The 14,950-nt window shown below is 37.4% G+C and overlaps 1 protein-coding gene across 1 annotated transcript in view; it reads left to right on the top strand.

Annotated features, from left to right (window-relative positions):
• Nucleotides 1–14,950, top strand: part of CASP7 (caspase 7) — a 72,397-nt gene that overhangs the window by 10,171 nt on the left and 47,276 nt on the right. The window contains exon 2 of the mRNA XM_074233647.1: nucleotides 12,528–12,637. Within this exon, the coding sequence (XP_074089748.1) occupies nucleotides 12,528–12,637 (110 nt within the window). The remainder of the gene's footprint in view (nucleotides 1–12,527; nucleotides 12,638–14,950) is intronic.

Raw genomic sequence — 14,950 nt, 5'->3', positions numbered from 1 at the left:
GATGATTGTTGAGCCTGAGTAATCTAGCATCTAACTTGACCCACCAGTGAAATGTATAGCCAAGGTTAAAATGGAAGTCAATAAGTTTTTTTTTTAACAATACAGAGGTTACAAGGATCAGTAAGATTATAGGGTTTAACACTGAAAAAAGATTACAAAATTTGTTTCCAATTACAATATTTCCTATGCCCATAATTTCCTGCATCATGACTATATAATAATTCATTTTGAATGTTGATTAACTTTGGGTCTCCAAAGTGACTTTAAAGTCATCAGTAGTTAATGAGCTTGGTCTTCAAAATGTAAAGGCAGCTGGCATAGTGAATATAATCTTGGAGTTGGCATCAGAAGGACCTGCATTCAAAGCTACATCTGGCATATGTTACAAGTTTATGTGATCTTGGACAAGTCACTTAGTCTCTATTCCCCTTAAGTAATTCCCTATATTTTACCACCTGAGTTATAGACTGTTTGGGATCTGTTGGTGGAAGAAGTTCTTATATGGGGAGCTTCCTGCCATGATAGAATCAAAGATCCTTTGTGTATTTGAGTATAGAAATGATGACTTTATATAGCAAGGGTATAGTGGAGGGCCTACAAGAGTTGATGCTTAAATTTTCAGCTAGGGTATTTGTTGTTCTTGTTTGTCATTTTAGTCATGTCTGACTCTTGGTGACCCAATTTGGGATTTTCTTGGTTAAACTACTATAGTGATTTGTCATTTCCTTCTGTAACTCCTTGAGGCAAACAGGGTTAAGGGTCACACAGCTAGTAAGTACCAGAGGCCAGGTTTGAATTTAGAATTTCCTGGCTCCTGACCTCACAGCTGTAATGTATGAGCACTTACATCTCAGAAAGGCTACTAACTGGGACTTGATTTATTGTTTCATTGATTGTCTAGCCTTAAGGATTAAATCTAAAAGTGTGTCATTGAATTCAATTCATTAAGCATTTATTAAGCACCTACTTGAAGCAGGTACTGTGCTAAATCACCAGGTATACAAAAGGAGTCAAAAGACTGCCTACCCTCAAGAAGCTATATTGTATTTTTTTTTTCAGGAAAGACAAATATTAAACATTTACTAGCACCACAATTCCTTTAGAGCATTGTGACAGGCTCTCAACTGCACTCTTTCCTAAGTTGTTTAAAAAAATATTGTTTGAAGGTCACTTCTGAACTCATTTTTGCTTTCATGGGTTACTTAGAGTTTACTCCTTCATGCTGTGATAAAGCAGTTCATAGAGCAGTAGTTCTGGAAAGAATCTTAGAAGTTATCTAGTTCAGCCCCAGTATTTTATAGATGAAAATCAATCAACAAGCATTTTTTTAAATATGTTCAATGTTCCAGGAACTATTAAACTCTGAAAAAAACAAAAACAAAACATTCTCTTCTATCAAGAAATTTATAATCTCTCAAGGTATACAATATAGACATATTATATGTAGAATAAATACAAGGTAGGGAAAGAGTGCATTAGTTGTTGGGAGATCAAGAAAAGTTTAATGTCCATAATGACATTTGAGCTGAGTTGTGAAAAGTGTGAGGGATTCTGGGGTATTGATGAGAAAACGGCCATTCCAAGCATGCTTTGTGCAAAGGCACAAAGATGAGAGATGTAGCAGAAGGGGTGAGCTTGTGTTCATGCACAGACCAAAGCCGAGACCAGGAGAGCAGTCAGAGCCTCTTATGAGATATTGAAGGAACTGAGATCCTTGCAGGGGTGTCCCAATAATACTCAAAAGCTTGGGAAACACCCCAAAACCAGGGTACAGGCTAGGGAAATGAGTAAACAGAAAAATAAAGGAACCTGACCATAGACAATTACTTTGGTCCCATGGAGGATTAAAATAAACACTCAGAAGATGAAAAAGTCCAAGCTTCTACATCTAAAGCCTCCAAGAAAAATCAGAGTTGGGCTCAGAGTATGGCAGAGCTCAAAAAAGGGAGGTAGAGGAAAAATTGAGAAGAGAGATGAAGGAAAAACATGAAAACCAATTCAGCAGCTTAGTCAAGGAGATCCCAGAAATGCTGAAGAAAACAACATGTTAAAAACAAGTTTAGGTCAAATGGAAAAAAACAGTTCAAAAAGTTAATGAGAAGAATGCTTTAAAAGCAGAATTAGCCAGATGGAAAAGGAGATAAAAAAGCTTCCTCAAGAAAACAACTCCTTCAAATGTAGAACGGAGCTAAAGGAAATGAATGATTTGTGACAATAAAACAGTACCAAAAGAATGAAAAACTAGAGGAAAATGTGAAATATCTCATTGAAAAAAACAACTGACCTGGAAAACAGTTCCAGAAGAGATGATTGAAAAATGATTGGGCTACCTGAAAGTCATGATCAGGAAATGAGTCGACTTCATTTTTAAAGAATTCCTACAGGAAAGTTGCCCAGATAGCCTAGAAGCAGAGGGTAAAATAGAAATTGAGAGAATCCACTGATCTCCTGAAAGAGATCCCCCCCCCCAAAAAAAACCCCTAGGAATATTATAGTCAAATTCCAGAACTCCCAGGTCAAAGAGAAAATATTATAAGCAACCAGAATGAAACAATCCAAATATCATGGAGCTACAGTGAGGACTACATAGGATTTAGCAGGACCTGTATTAAGGGCTCGTGGGGCTTGGAATATGATATTCCAGAAGGCAAAAGACTTGGACTACAACCAAGAATCAACTACCCAGCAAAACTGAAAATCCTCTTCCAGGGAAAAGATGGACATTCAGTAAAAAAAAAAGGGGAATTTCAAATGTTCTTGTTGAAATGGCCAGAGTTGAAAAGAAAGTTTGATCTTCAAGTACAGGACTCAGGTGAAGCATAAAGAGGGTGAATGAGAAAGGTAAATTATGAGGGATTTAATGATGATGAGCTGCATTTATTCCTGCATGGGAAGATGATACTGATAATAGAGCAGTTAGAAGCATATATAGACAAGGTACAGGAGAGAGCTGAATTTAAAGGTATATTATATTGTAAAAATGGAGTCAATGGGTGAAAAGGAAAGGTACTGGGAGAAAGGGAAAGGAGAAGTAGAATGGCCTAAGATATTTCATGTAAATGAGTCAAGAAATAGCTTTTGCAATGGTATGGAAGTGAGGGAAGGTGATGGAAAATGATGGGAATGTTCATTCTCTTTGGAAATAGCTCAGGGTGGAAATAACATATTTAACAGGGTATAGAAATCTAAAGGAAAAAGGAGAGAAAGGGGATGGGAGAAATATGATGGGGGAGGGGAGGAGGCATATAGGTGATAGAGGAGAGGGTAAATCATGGGAGAGAATAATCAGATATAACACTTTTTTTTTTACTTTTTGCAAGGTGGTAGGTTTGGGTGGTCTTTCCAGGACCATGGGGCTGGGTGATTGCTAGGTCTCTGAGGTGGGTTGTAGACTTGGGGACTCCCGGCCCTAGGGCTGGTGCTCTGTCCACTGTACCACTCAGCTGCCCCACAGCACAGTTTTGAAAAGGGACACAGTGAAAGGAGAGAGAAAAATATAATAAATGGTAGTGAGGAGGAATGGATGAAGGGAATTACAATCAGCAACAGCAACTGTGGAAAAATAGGGAAGTAACTTCTATGATGTACTTAACATAAAGAATGGGATCCACCCCAGAGACAGAGTTGATGGTATCTGAACACAGACTGAAGCACATGTTTTTTTCTCTTTATTTCATTTTATTTCTCATGAAGTTTTTTTAGTTTTGTGGGGGAGGGGAGATTGTTTACTCTTACAAGACTATTTTATTTTTTATTATTATATTTATTTTGTACAAATAATGTTTATATATATTACTAAAATATTCTTGTTTAAGAGTAAACGTAATACCCTTCCCCCAAAAATATAGACCCTTTTGAGCAATAAAGTAAAGAGAAAAAAATTAAAATTAAGATTAAAATAATAATAATAATAATAGGGACAGCTAGGTGGTGCAGTGGACAGAGCACCAGCACTGGAGTCAGGAGCACCCGGGCTCAGATCTGGCCCCAGACATCCAACAATCACCCAGCTGTGCAGCCCTTGGCAAGCCATCCAACCTCACTTGACCTACAACCCCCCCAAAATAATAATAATAATAATAATAATAATAATAATATAATTGTGCTTCAGTCTGTGTTCCAACACTACCAGCTCTGTCACAGGTGGATCACATTCTTTATGATAAGTCCATCACAAAAGCCACTTCCATATTTTACCACTGTTGCTATTGCTGATCACAACTCCCTCCATTCGCACTCCCCCACTATGATACACTATATTTTCTCTCTCCTTTCACTTTGTCCCTCTTTTGTTTTTAGGTTTTTGCAAGGCAAATGGAGTTAAGTGGCTTGCCCAAGGCCACACAGCTAGATAATTATTAAGTGTCTGAGACCAGATTTGAACCCAGGTACTTCCTGACTCCAAGGCCAGTGGTGCCTTATCCACTACACCACCTAGCCGCCCCTCTGTCCCTCTTCTTAAATGTACTGTAGGGTAGCTGAGGGGCACAGCAGACTGATCACTGGCCCTGGGGCCAAAAGGCCCTGAGCTTACATACAGCCCCTAAGGCCCAGCGTCCACCTGGCCTTGTGGTTCCCAGCCAGGTCATCCAATCCCAGCCCCTTGCAAGAAGTAAAAAAGAATGTGTTATATCTGACCACTCTCCCCCACAATCCACCCTCTCCTCTATCACTCACATCCCCTCCCCTTTCCCATCCCCCTTCTCTCCTTCTTACTCTAGATGTCTATACCCCATTGAATAGATAGGCTGTTTCCTCTCCTAGCCACCTCTGATGGGAGCAAAGGTTCCCTCATTCCCCCTCACCTTCCCCCCTTCCATATCATTGGTATAGCTCATTGTGATTAAAAAAAAAATCTTATTATATGAAATATCTTAGCCTATTCCACCTCTCCTTTCTTTTACTCCCATTACATTTCCTTTTTAGGCATTGATTCCATTTTTTATAATGTATTATATCTTCAAATTCAGCTCTCTCTTGTGTTTCATCTATAAAAGCTCCTTCTACCTGATCTATTAAATGAGAAGTTTCTTATGAGTATTATCAGTATCATTTTTCTATGCAGGAATACATATAGTTCATCTTCATTAAGTCCCTCATATTTTCCCCTTCTCCTCCACTCTCTATGTTTCATCTGAGTCCTGTATTTGAAGATCAAACTTTCTGCTCAGCTCTGGCCATTTTAACAGGAACATTTGGAATTCCTCTGGTTCATTGAAAGTCCATCTTTTTCCTTGGAAGAGGGCATTCAGTTTTACTGGGTAGTTGATTCTCAGTTGCATTCTGAGCTCTTTTGCCTTCAGGTATATTATATTCCAAGCCCTATGAGCTTTTAATGTAGTTGCTGCTAAGTCCTGTGTGATTCTGAATGCAGCTCCACAATATTTGAATTGTGTCCTTCTGGCTGCCTGTAATATTGTAATATTTGTAATATTGGGAGTTCTGGAGCTTGACTATAATATTCCTGGGTTTTTTTGGATTTCTTTCCAAGGAAGATAGGTGGATTCTGTCCATTTCTATTTTGCCCTCTGCTTCTAGGATATCTAAGCAATTTTCCTGTAGGAATTCTTTAAAAATGATGTCCAGGCTCTTTTCCTGATCATGACTTTCAGGTATCCCAATAATTTTAAAATTATCTTTCCTGAATCTGTTTTCCAGATCAGTTTTTAAGGAGATGTTTCACATTTCTTCTAATTTTTCATTCTTTTGGTTTTGAAGTATTGTATCTTGACTTCTCATAAAGTCAGCAGCTTCCTTTAGTTCAATTCTACTTCTGAAAGATTTGTTTTCTTCAGAGAGCTTTCTCATCTCTTTTTCCATCTGGCCAATTCTGCTTTTTAAAGCATTCTTCTCAATAACTTTTTGAACTGTTTTATCCATTTGACCCATACTGGTTTTTAACATGTTATTTTCTTCAGCATTTTTTTCAATCTCTTTGACTGAACTGCTGACTTCTTTTTTATGTTTTTCCTGCATCTCTCTCACTTCTTTTCCCATTTTTCTTCTATCTCCCTCACTTGATTTTCAAAATCTCCTTTGAGCTCTATCAGCCTGAGCCCAATTTCCATTTTTCTTGCAGTCTTTAGATGCAGGAGCTTGTACTTCCTCATCTTCAGACTGAGTATTTTGATCCTTCGTGGGCTCATGTGCAAAATAATTCTCAATGGTGTTCCTCCTATTTCTCTGTTTACTCATTTCCCCAGCCTGTGCTTGGTCTTGGGGTGCTTCCTGAGCTTTTCAGTATTACTGGGACCCCCCCCCCCCACAAGGATCTCAGTGTGTGAAGCTCTGTCTTCCCTCCTGGTCTGTGAATGACCACAAGCTCACCCCTCTGCCATGAGGCTGAGGTGTGGGGGGTCCTGCTGTTCTATGGGGGGGGCATAAACTGTGATCAGGATCTGAATGTGGTTAGAGCCCCAGAGTCCTGTTTCAGGTACAGAGGACAAATCTCGAAAGTCTCTCTCCACTCCCCTCCCTTTGGTAAGCTGAGCATTCAAGGCTCAGTTGCCTGGGGGCTCCTGCTTACCAGCTCCACCTGCTTCTGTTTCCTGGATCTGGGCTGCCATGGCCATCTCTGCTCACTGAGTGCCCTCAGGGCTGGGCTTCTTGTGCTTGCTCTGGCAGAGGTCCCCCTCGCACTGATCTTCCAAGTTGTGCCCAGTGTTCCCCAGGGTATAGGTCAGGAAACTGCCCCCACTACAGAGAGCTGCAGCTCCCAGGCGCCCTGGGGCTGCCTCCAGGAAGCTGAAGTTCCTTCACTCTTGCAGCTGCTCCTCTAACCCCCATGGAGTGGAGCCTTTCTACTATTTTCCAGATTACCTTGGGCTGGTGAATTACTTCACTGGATCCCTCTGTGGGTTCTGTCTCTCAAAAATTTAGTAGTTAGAGTCATTATTTTATGAGTTTTGAAATATTATAGGGAGAGAAAGTACCTAAGAGAGGCTCTTCTCCTGTCACCATCTTGGCTCTGCCTCTCACAAGACTATTTTAGTAATGTGCAAATAAATTAAAATGTAAATTAAAATTAAAAATAAATAAATAAATATTTTACTTTAACCTTACAATAACCCTGGGAGGTAGTTGTTATTCTTGTCTTCATTTTATATGTAAGGAAATGACAGATTGGTTAAGTGACTTACCCAGCTAGTTAATGTCTGAGACCAGGTTTAAACCAATGTCTTCCCAGTACTTTCTCACTGCCTATGGCAGGCCTTGGGGTATGATGGAATTGACTGATGTTTATGATGAGCTAACAGACTGAAGAGCAGTCAGACTTTAAAAGAAAACCAGAAAGTATGCTTAGCTATGTCAAATTCAACAGAAGGATCCAGAAGGAGGGGGGCCCAAGACTATTAGATTTGGTATTTAAGAGATTTCTGTTAAGTTTAGAGAGAGAGCAGTTCCATTTGAATGATAAGATCAGAAGCCAGAGTTGCAAAGGATTGGAGAGAGGATAAAAGGTGAAGATTTTTGAAGAGGGAGATTTGGAGTATTTTGAAAATATAGGGAAAAACCTAATAGATAGGAGAGATTAAAAATGAAAAGAGAGGAGAGATGAGTGAGGAGAAAATATGCTGGAGAAGAGATGAGGAGATGGGTTCAAGAACCACCTCATCAGAAACTGGAGGAAAGTATTGCCAATGAAATTTAGGGGGTCACCAATTAAAGATAGATAACAAGGGTTACTGAAAAACAAAGGAATTATTGTGCTCCCTGGGATTTTAAAACTGCTAAGGATTTATTACAAATATTATTGTAAAGTATACAGGTTATATACCTGTACATACCTGTATATACCTATACAAATATTATTACAAAGTATATAGGTTCTCCTCCTGGAAAGTCAACAAACACTTTAGGAGAGGTTGCTTAGGAGATAGAGACAGAGAGAGAGAGAGAGAGAGAGAGAGAGAGAGAGAGAGAGAGAGAGAGAGAGAGAGAGAGAGAGAGAGAGAGAGAGAGAATCATGGAAAATAATTTAATTAATAATGATTTAATTAATAAAATAATTTAATAAATAAAATAAATTAATACAAATTTACATTTAGCAAGGAAACAATAGGAGTCGATTTACATCTCAAGAGCAAAGAGCTTTTCACCCTTTAATAAGATTTAACAGTATAAAAGATAGGATTTGTTTCTTAATTATAAATTTCCTATAATTCACAATTCTCTGAGTCAAAAAGACAGAATGGGAGGTGATAGATAGCAAGGGGAAATTCTTACTGAATGGGCTTCTTTTTGTTAGTAAAGTAAGAGGGAAAATCCTCAGAGGGTGTTGTGGAAAGTAGGTGAAGAAATCTTGGAGAACTGAGATGTAGGAGAGAGAATCATTCAGGAAAAAACAAGAGGATTTCCTTGTAGTGATTAGGGACTGGTTGAGTTAGGGAACATAAAGTTTAGGTGGCCCTAGTCCAATCCTAGCAGCACATGAGTAGGAGAGATGGAAGGGAATGGTGAGAGTAAGCTCAGGGTTGGTATTTGACAGTGGGGGAGTCCTTAGGAAAAGGGAAAAGATTCACCAGTTTCAAAGTAAATTAATTTACCATAGTATTAAGATTGGGAAGGGGTAAATTAAAACTGAGAGAAGAAATAACAGCTTGAGAAAGTACTGAAAGTTAAGAGGGTTGTAGGTCACAGTGCCAATAAAAAATTAATTTAGTCCAGTCTTCTTGTACAAAATGACTACTATGGAAATGTTTCACATGATTGTATATGTATAACCCATATAAATAATTATTTGCCATCTAAGAGATAGAAAGGGGAGAGAGGGAAGAAGGATAGAATTTTGAACTCAAAACTTTTTTTTGAATGTTAATTATTTTAATGTGTAATGGGGGGAAATAAATTTTAAAAAATAATAAAGTTCTTGGTGCTAATGGGACATCCATGTAGAGATGTACAACAGGTAGTTGGAGAATGGAACCATGGCTCAGAGGAGTTTGGGCATTCAAGGTGGAAGGTATGGTTCTGTACATGGTTGATAATAGAAGCCATATGAATAGATGAATATTCTTAATTAGTCAATAAACATTTATTAAGCATCTACTGTATGCCAGATATTGTGCCTATCACTGGATTGAGAAAATAGAAGGACAGAGAGTTGTGAGACTGAAAGCACTAGATGAACAAGAGGACAAGGAAGGGATGTTCAGATAGTCAGTAATGTGCTATATTTACTTTTATTTTTTATTTTATTATTTGATTTAATATTTACAACTCTGCTTATGAGGCAGATACTACAAACATAATGGACTCATTTTACAAATGAGATTTAGAAAGGTTAAGTGACTTGCCTAGAAGCCGGCTAGTCAGGTTCGGGAGCAATTTTTGAAGGCTGGTCTTTCAGACTTCAAATTACTTAGTCTGTCCTCTAAACAAAATAAAAAGAGGAGCAAGTAAAAATGTCACAGATGAGAGTGAAGAAAGAAGGAAGAGATGTGCAAAAGGGTTTGTTGTGCAGTCATGTCCATTTCTTCATTACCCCATTTTGAGGTTTTCTAAGCAAAGATGCGGAAATGGTTTGCTATTTCCTTTTCCAGTTCATTTTACAAATGAGGAAACTGAGACAAAGCTGGTAGGTGTCTGAGGATATATTTGATGAGACTTCCTTATCCAAGCTTCCTACTGTGACGGTTACATGCTATAAAAACTGCAACTAGAAAAATAAAGTGGAAAATTAGAATAAATTGGTATAATTTTAAAATATAGTGAACCATATTAACATAATTTTGATAGTAACATAATAATAATAACAATAATCTGCTCTCTCTATTACTTTGTATAATCCCCTCACCTTTTTAAACTTTTTATTTTTCTGGGTAATATCAGCATGGCTATATTTCATGGGGAAATTCTAATTTCTTGATGATTTCATAATACAATTAGTCTCTTCTAAATTTATAGCAGGAAAAATTGCTTACAAAAGTAGAAGCTAGATCTCAGTTAATCTCCATTAACAATAGTAATAAGGAAAGCCAGTTGAATTTTCCTATGCTGCCTTTATTTTGAAAACTTTTCAATTTTTTATTAAAAATGAACAGGGAAAACAAAATAATTGAGATAGGTTAATATAGTTTAGAAGACTGGTCCCCAATAAATATTACTTAATACCTTTCCCCAAAAAAAGGATATATTTAGGAAGAATATGGAATATAGGGAGAGTTGTTAGGAATTTTAATGGTGGTAAGATAGAAGAATGTTAGACTTGTGAATTAATAAATACTTGCTGATTGATTCATTGATAGGCCTGACTCATGCAATACCACCAAATCTCAGTCATCACACCCACTCTCACTTCTCAGCACTTTCTTTCTACCTCTCTGAAACCTTTATCCCACTCATCCAGCTCTAATTAAACAAGGCCAGTCATTTTCTCCTGGCAAATAGTTTAGCCACTAAAAAGTCTCACATATAAACAGTCATTTGCAAAGTAGATATTTTTGAAAATATGATTTCAAGAAAGAGGGGATTTTTTAAAAGTGCCTAGATTAAAAGTGACTCTCTTCCAAAGGGTTTACTGTTCTCAAAATTGTCCGTGAGATTTTAGAGATGGAATCTAGCATGGGCAGGATTAGAATCCCCTCTTTATTGCTTCCACGGTGTTTTATAATAGGTTTTCTTTCTTTGCTTCAGGAGTGTGGAGAAGTTTGGACATAAAATGGAGAGGAATCAATCAAGAATTATCAAATCTCACCATACCAAATCTCTGGAATATTCTTTATGATCTGTATATCTAACATAGCCTTTAGCCTCTACTTAAGCAACGCCAGTGACAGGGAACTCATTGCCTCATGCAACAGCCATTGTTGAATAACTTTAATAATTAGAAAGTTGATATATGTATATAGTTAAAATCTGAATCCCTCTTTTATCCATTGAGTGCCAAAATTTCTTTGATAATAGCTAGCATTCATATAATGCAAAGCTCTTTACAAATATCTCATTTTACCTTCACAACTTTTGTGAAGGTGGGTGCTGTTATTGTTTACATTTTACAGAAGTGGAAACTGAAGCAAACATGTTAAGTGACTTGCCCAAGATCACACAGCCTTAATCTAAACTGGCTCCTCACTGCAGGAAGGCAAACATTTTTTTCCTCCCTGATTCTCTATCCCACTTTCCACAGCAACTGTTACAAATCAAACCTTTCCTGCCTTCAGCCTCACATTTCATCCCTCCAAATTAAGACCTTTATTCTTCCTACATTACCAGTTTATCACCAGTTCTTGTCATTTATACCCCACAGTTTCATACACACACTTGTACACACATATACACATTCAGACATGTGTGTGTATCCCTGAGAATGTATCTCCTCTTCATTCATAGAGCTACATATCTATAGAGTACTACAGTAACCTATTTGGTCTCCTTGCCTCAAGACCCTCCCCACTCTAATCCATTCTTCCTTCTTTCTTCCTCCCTCCCTTCCTTTCCTCTTTTCTTCCTTCTCTCCTCCTTCTATTATTCTTTCCTCCCCTCTTCCTCCTTTTCTTTCCTTTCCTTCTCTCCTCCCTTCCTTCCCTCTTTTCCTGACTTCCTTCTATCTTCACGCCACTCTTGGAGATTAAAACTCTCCTATAACCCTCAGTGTCCATATTGTGCTAGGTATATGTTACCCTGTAAAATTATTTTTTCCTTTATGTCTCTCCATCTAGACTGAATGTATATCAAAGGTAAGGACCATTATTATATACATTTATTTCACCATTGCCTAGCATAAGTTCTGTAGCAAGGAGTTAGGAAAACAAATATTTGTGATAATAGTAATTATAGATGATGAAAAAATCAAGGAAAAGTCATTAATAAAATTACAGTATTATTCTGATCTCTCTCATTCCTCCTGATGAGAAAACTGAGACCCAATGAAAGAAAGTGACTTACTCAAGGTTCTATGTCAAGATAGTAGTAAAATTGGGATCGGAACCCAATTCTCCTAACTGATTGCAGTACTTTTTTTGCTACTAAAAGTTAGTCAGACTAAACACGGTGTGTATTAGACTGGGCTTGAGAATTTGTCCAAGAGACCAGTTTGGGGGCCAAATTACAAAGTACCCTCAAAATCAGGGGAAAGGATTTGGATTGGATTCTTTATAGATAATAGGGAATCCTTGAAGGTTCTTGAGTAGAAAAACAACATGATACACATTTTAGAGGAAGATTAGATTGGTAGTGCTCTGCATGATAAATGAGAAGCAGAAAATCATTCATCCCTCTGGTTATTGATTCTAAATTGGGATTGACTGGATATGGAAGTTTAGTTTAGTGATGAGAGTCAGAAAACTAGAGTTCCATTTCTGATATTCATCTACTATATGATTGTGATCAAGGCTCTGCCACTCTGCTTTAAATTATTCATTTGTAAAATGGAATAAAGATGAATTACCTCTCTGACAGAATAGTTGCAAAAAATGTATTTTAAATCCCAAAACTATATACATGTGAGCTATTTATTTCACAACATTGGTATTTTGTATGTGTGTGTGTGTCTATCTATTTATCTGTGCACTTTTGAATCCACTTAGATGGCTGATGAGTTGAAGTCTCCGATGCAGCTGGGAGCAGATGATATAGAAGTAGAAGATGACGTCGTGGATGCCAGGCCTGATAGATCCTCCTTCCTGTCGGGGTTCAGGTAAATTGTTTTGTTTTGTTTTATTCTAGTCTGTGGAATGGATAGCTCTCCATACACTTTCTCTCAGGGATCTCACTGGGTCCCATGAGTTCAGTTATCTATTGGAAAATGATTGTCACATCTAGATATCCCATCCTAATCTCTCTTGGGCTCCATCCACACATCACTTACTGCCTATTATATATATCCAACTGAATGTCCCTTAGGCATGTCTCAAAGAAAGGGGTAAGACTAAATGACCTCCAAGTCAGGATCCTTCCAACTCCAAATCTCTTGTCATATGAAGTGAACATGTAAAATATGGAACTCATTGTCCTTCCAAAAATCCATCAGTCCTTCAAACTTCCCTGTCTGTTGACTGCACAACAGCCTTCTAGTCACCAAGAGTTCTTCCCTTCAGCTCTTTCTCTCCTTTACACAAGTATCCAGTTCATTGTCAAATCTCATTTTTTATGGTCTCCTCCAGTTTTAACTTTATTTTTTTAAAGATTTTATTTATTTTGAGTTTTACAATTTTTCACTTAATTTTACACCCCCCCTCACCGAAGGCAGCCTGCCAATCTTTACATTGTTTCCATGATATACATTGATCTAAACTGAATGTGATGAGAGAGAAATCATATCCTTAAGGAAGAAACATAAAGTATAAGAGATAGAAAGATCAGACAATAAGATATTTTTTCCCCTAAATTAAAGGTAATAGTCCTTGGTCTTTGTTAAAACTCCACAGTTCTTTCTCTGGATACAGATGGTATTCTCCATCGCAGACAGCCCCAAATTGTCCCTGATTGTTGCACTGATGGAATGAGCAAGTCCATCAAGGTTGATCATCACCCCCATGTTGCTGTTAGGGTTTACAGTGTTTTTCTGGTTCTGTTCATCTCACTCACCATCAGTTCATGCAAATCCCTCCAGGCTTCCCTGAATTCCCATCCCTCCTGGTTTCTAATAGAACAATAGTTTTCCATGACATACACATATACCACAGTTTGTTAAGTCATTCCCCAGTTGAAGGACATTTATTTGATTTCCAATCTTTGCCACCACAAGCAGGACTGCTATGAATATTTTTGTACAAGTGATGTTTTTACCCTTTTTCATCTCTTCAGGGTTGCCCTTTAGGCATAGTTCCAGACTGCTCTCCAGAAAGGTTGGATGAGTTCACAGCTCTACCAACAATGTATTAATGTCCCAGATTTCCCACAACTCTTTCAACAATGATCATTGTCCTTTCTGGTCATCTTGGTCAGTCTGAGAGGTGTGAGGTGGTACCTCAGAGATGCTTTAATTTGCATTTCTCTAATAAGTAATGATTTGGAGCAATTTTTCATATGACTATGGATTGCTTTGATCTCCTCATCTGTAAATTACCTTTGCATATCCTTTGACCATTTGTCAATTGGGGAAATGGCTCATTTTTTTTTGTTTTAAATTTGACTCAGTTCTCTGTATATTTTAGAAATGAGTCCTTTGTCAGAAATACTAGTTGTAAAGATTGTTTCCCAGTTTACTACATTTCTTTTGATCTTGGTTACAGTGGTTTTGTCTGTAATCAAAGTCATCTAATTTGGTTTTATTGGTTGATAATTTGGTTTAATTGGTTGATAAACTGCTTCCCTTTCCATAGATCTGACAGGTAAACTTGATCTTCTAGTTTGCTTATAATATTGTTTTTTTATGTCTAAATCCTGTATCCATTTTGATCTTATCTTGGTATAGGGTGTGAGGTATTGGTCTAATCTAAGTTTCTTCTATACTAACTTCCAATTTTCCCAGCAGTTTTTATTGGAGAGTTTTTATCCCAATAGTTGGATGCTTTGGGTTTATCAAACAGCAGATTACTATGATCATTTCCTGCTATTGCGCCTAGTCTATTCCACTGATCTACGACTCTATTTCTTAGCCAATACCAGACGGTTTTGAGGACCAATGCTTTATAATATAATTTTAGATCTGGTAAGGCTAAGCCACCTTCTTTTGCACTTTTTTTTCATTGAATCCCTGGAAATTCTTGACTTTTTATTTCTCCATATAAATTTACTTACAACTTTTTCAAACTCATTAAAGTAATTTTTTGGAATTTTGATTGGTAGGGCACTAAACAGTAGTTTAGTTTTGATAGAATTGTCATTTTTATTATATCAGCTTGACCTATCCTTGAACAGTTGATGTTTGCCCAGGTATTTAAATCTTATTTTATTTGCATGAGAAGAGTTTTGTAATTGTTTTCAAAAAGTTTTTGAGTCTGCCTTGGCAAGTAGACTCCCAGGTTTATTTTGTCTGAGGTTACTTTGAATGGGATTTCTCTTTCTA

Source organism: Macrotis lagotis, chromosome 4, assembly GCF_037893015.1.
Source record: "Macrotis lagotis isolate mMagLag1 chromosome 4, bilby.v1.9.chrom.fasta, whole genome shotgun sequence".
NCBI lineage: Eukaryota > Metazoa > Chordata > Mammalia > Peramelemorphia > Peramelidae > Macrotis > Macrotis lagotis.
This window is presented reverse-complemented; position numbering and strand designations above follow the sequence as displayed.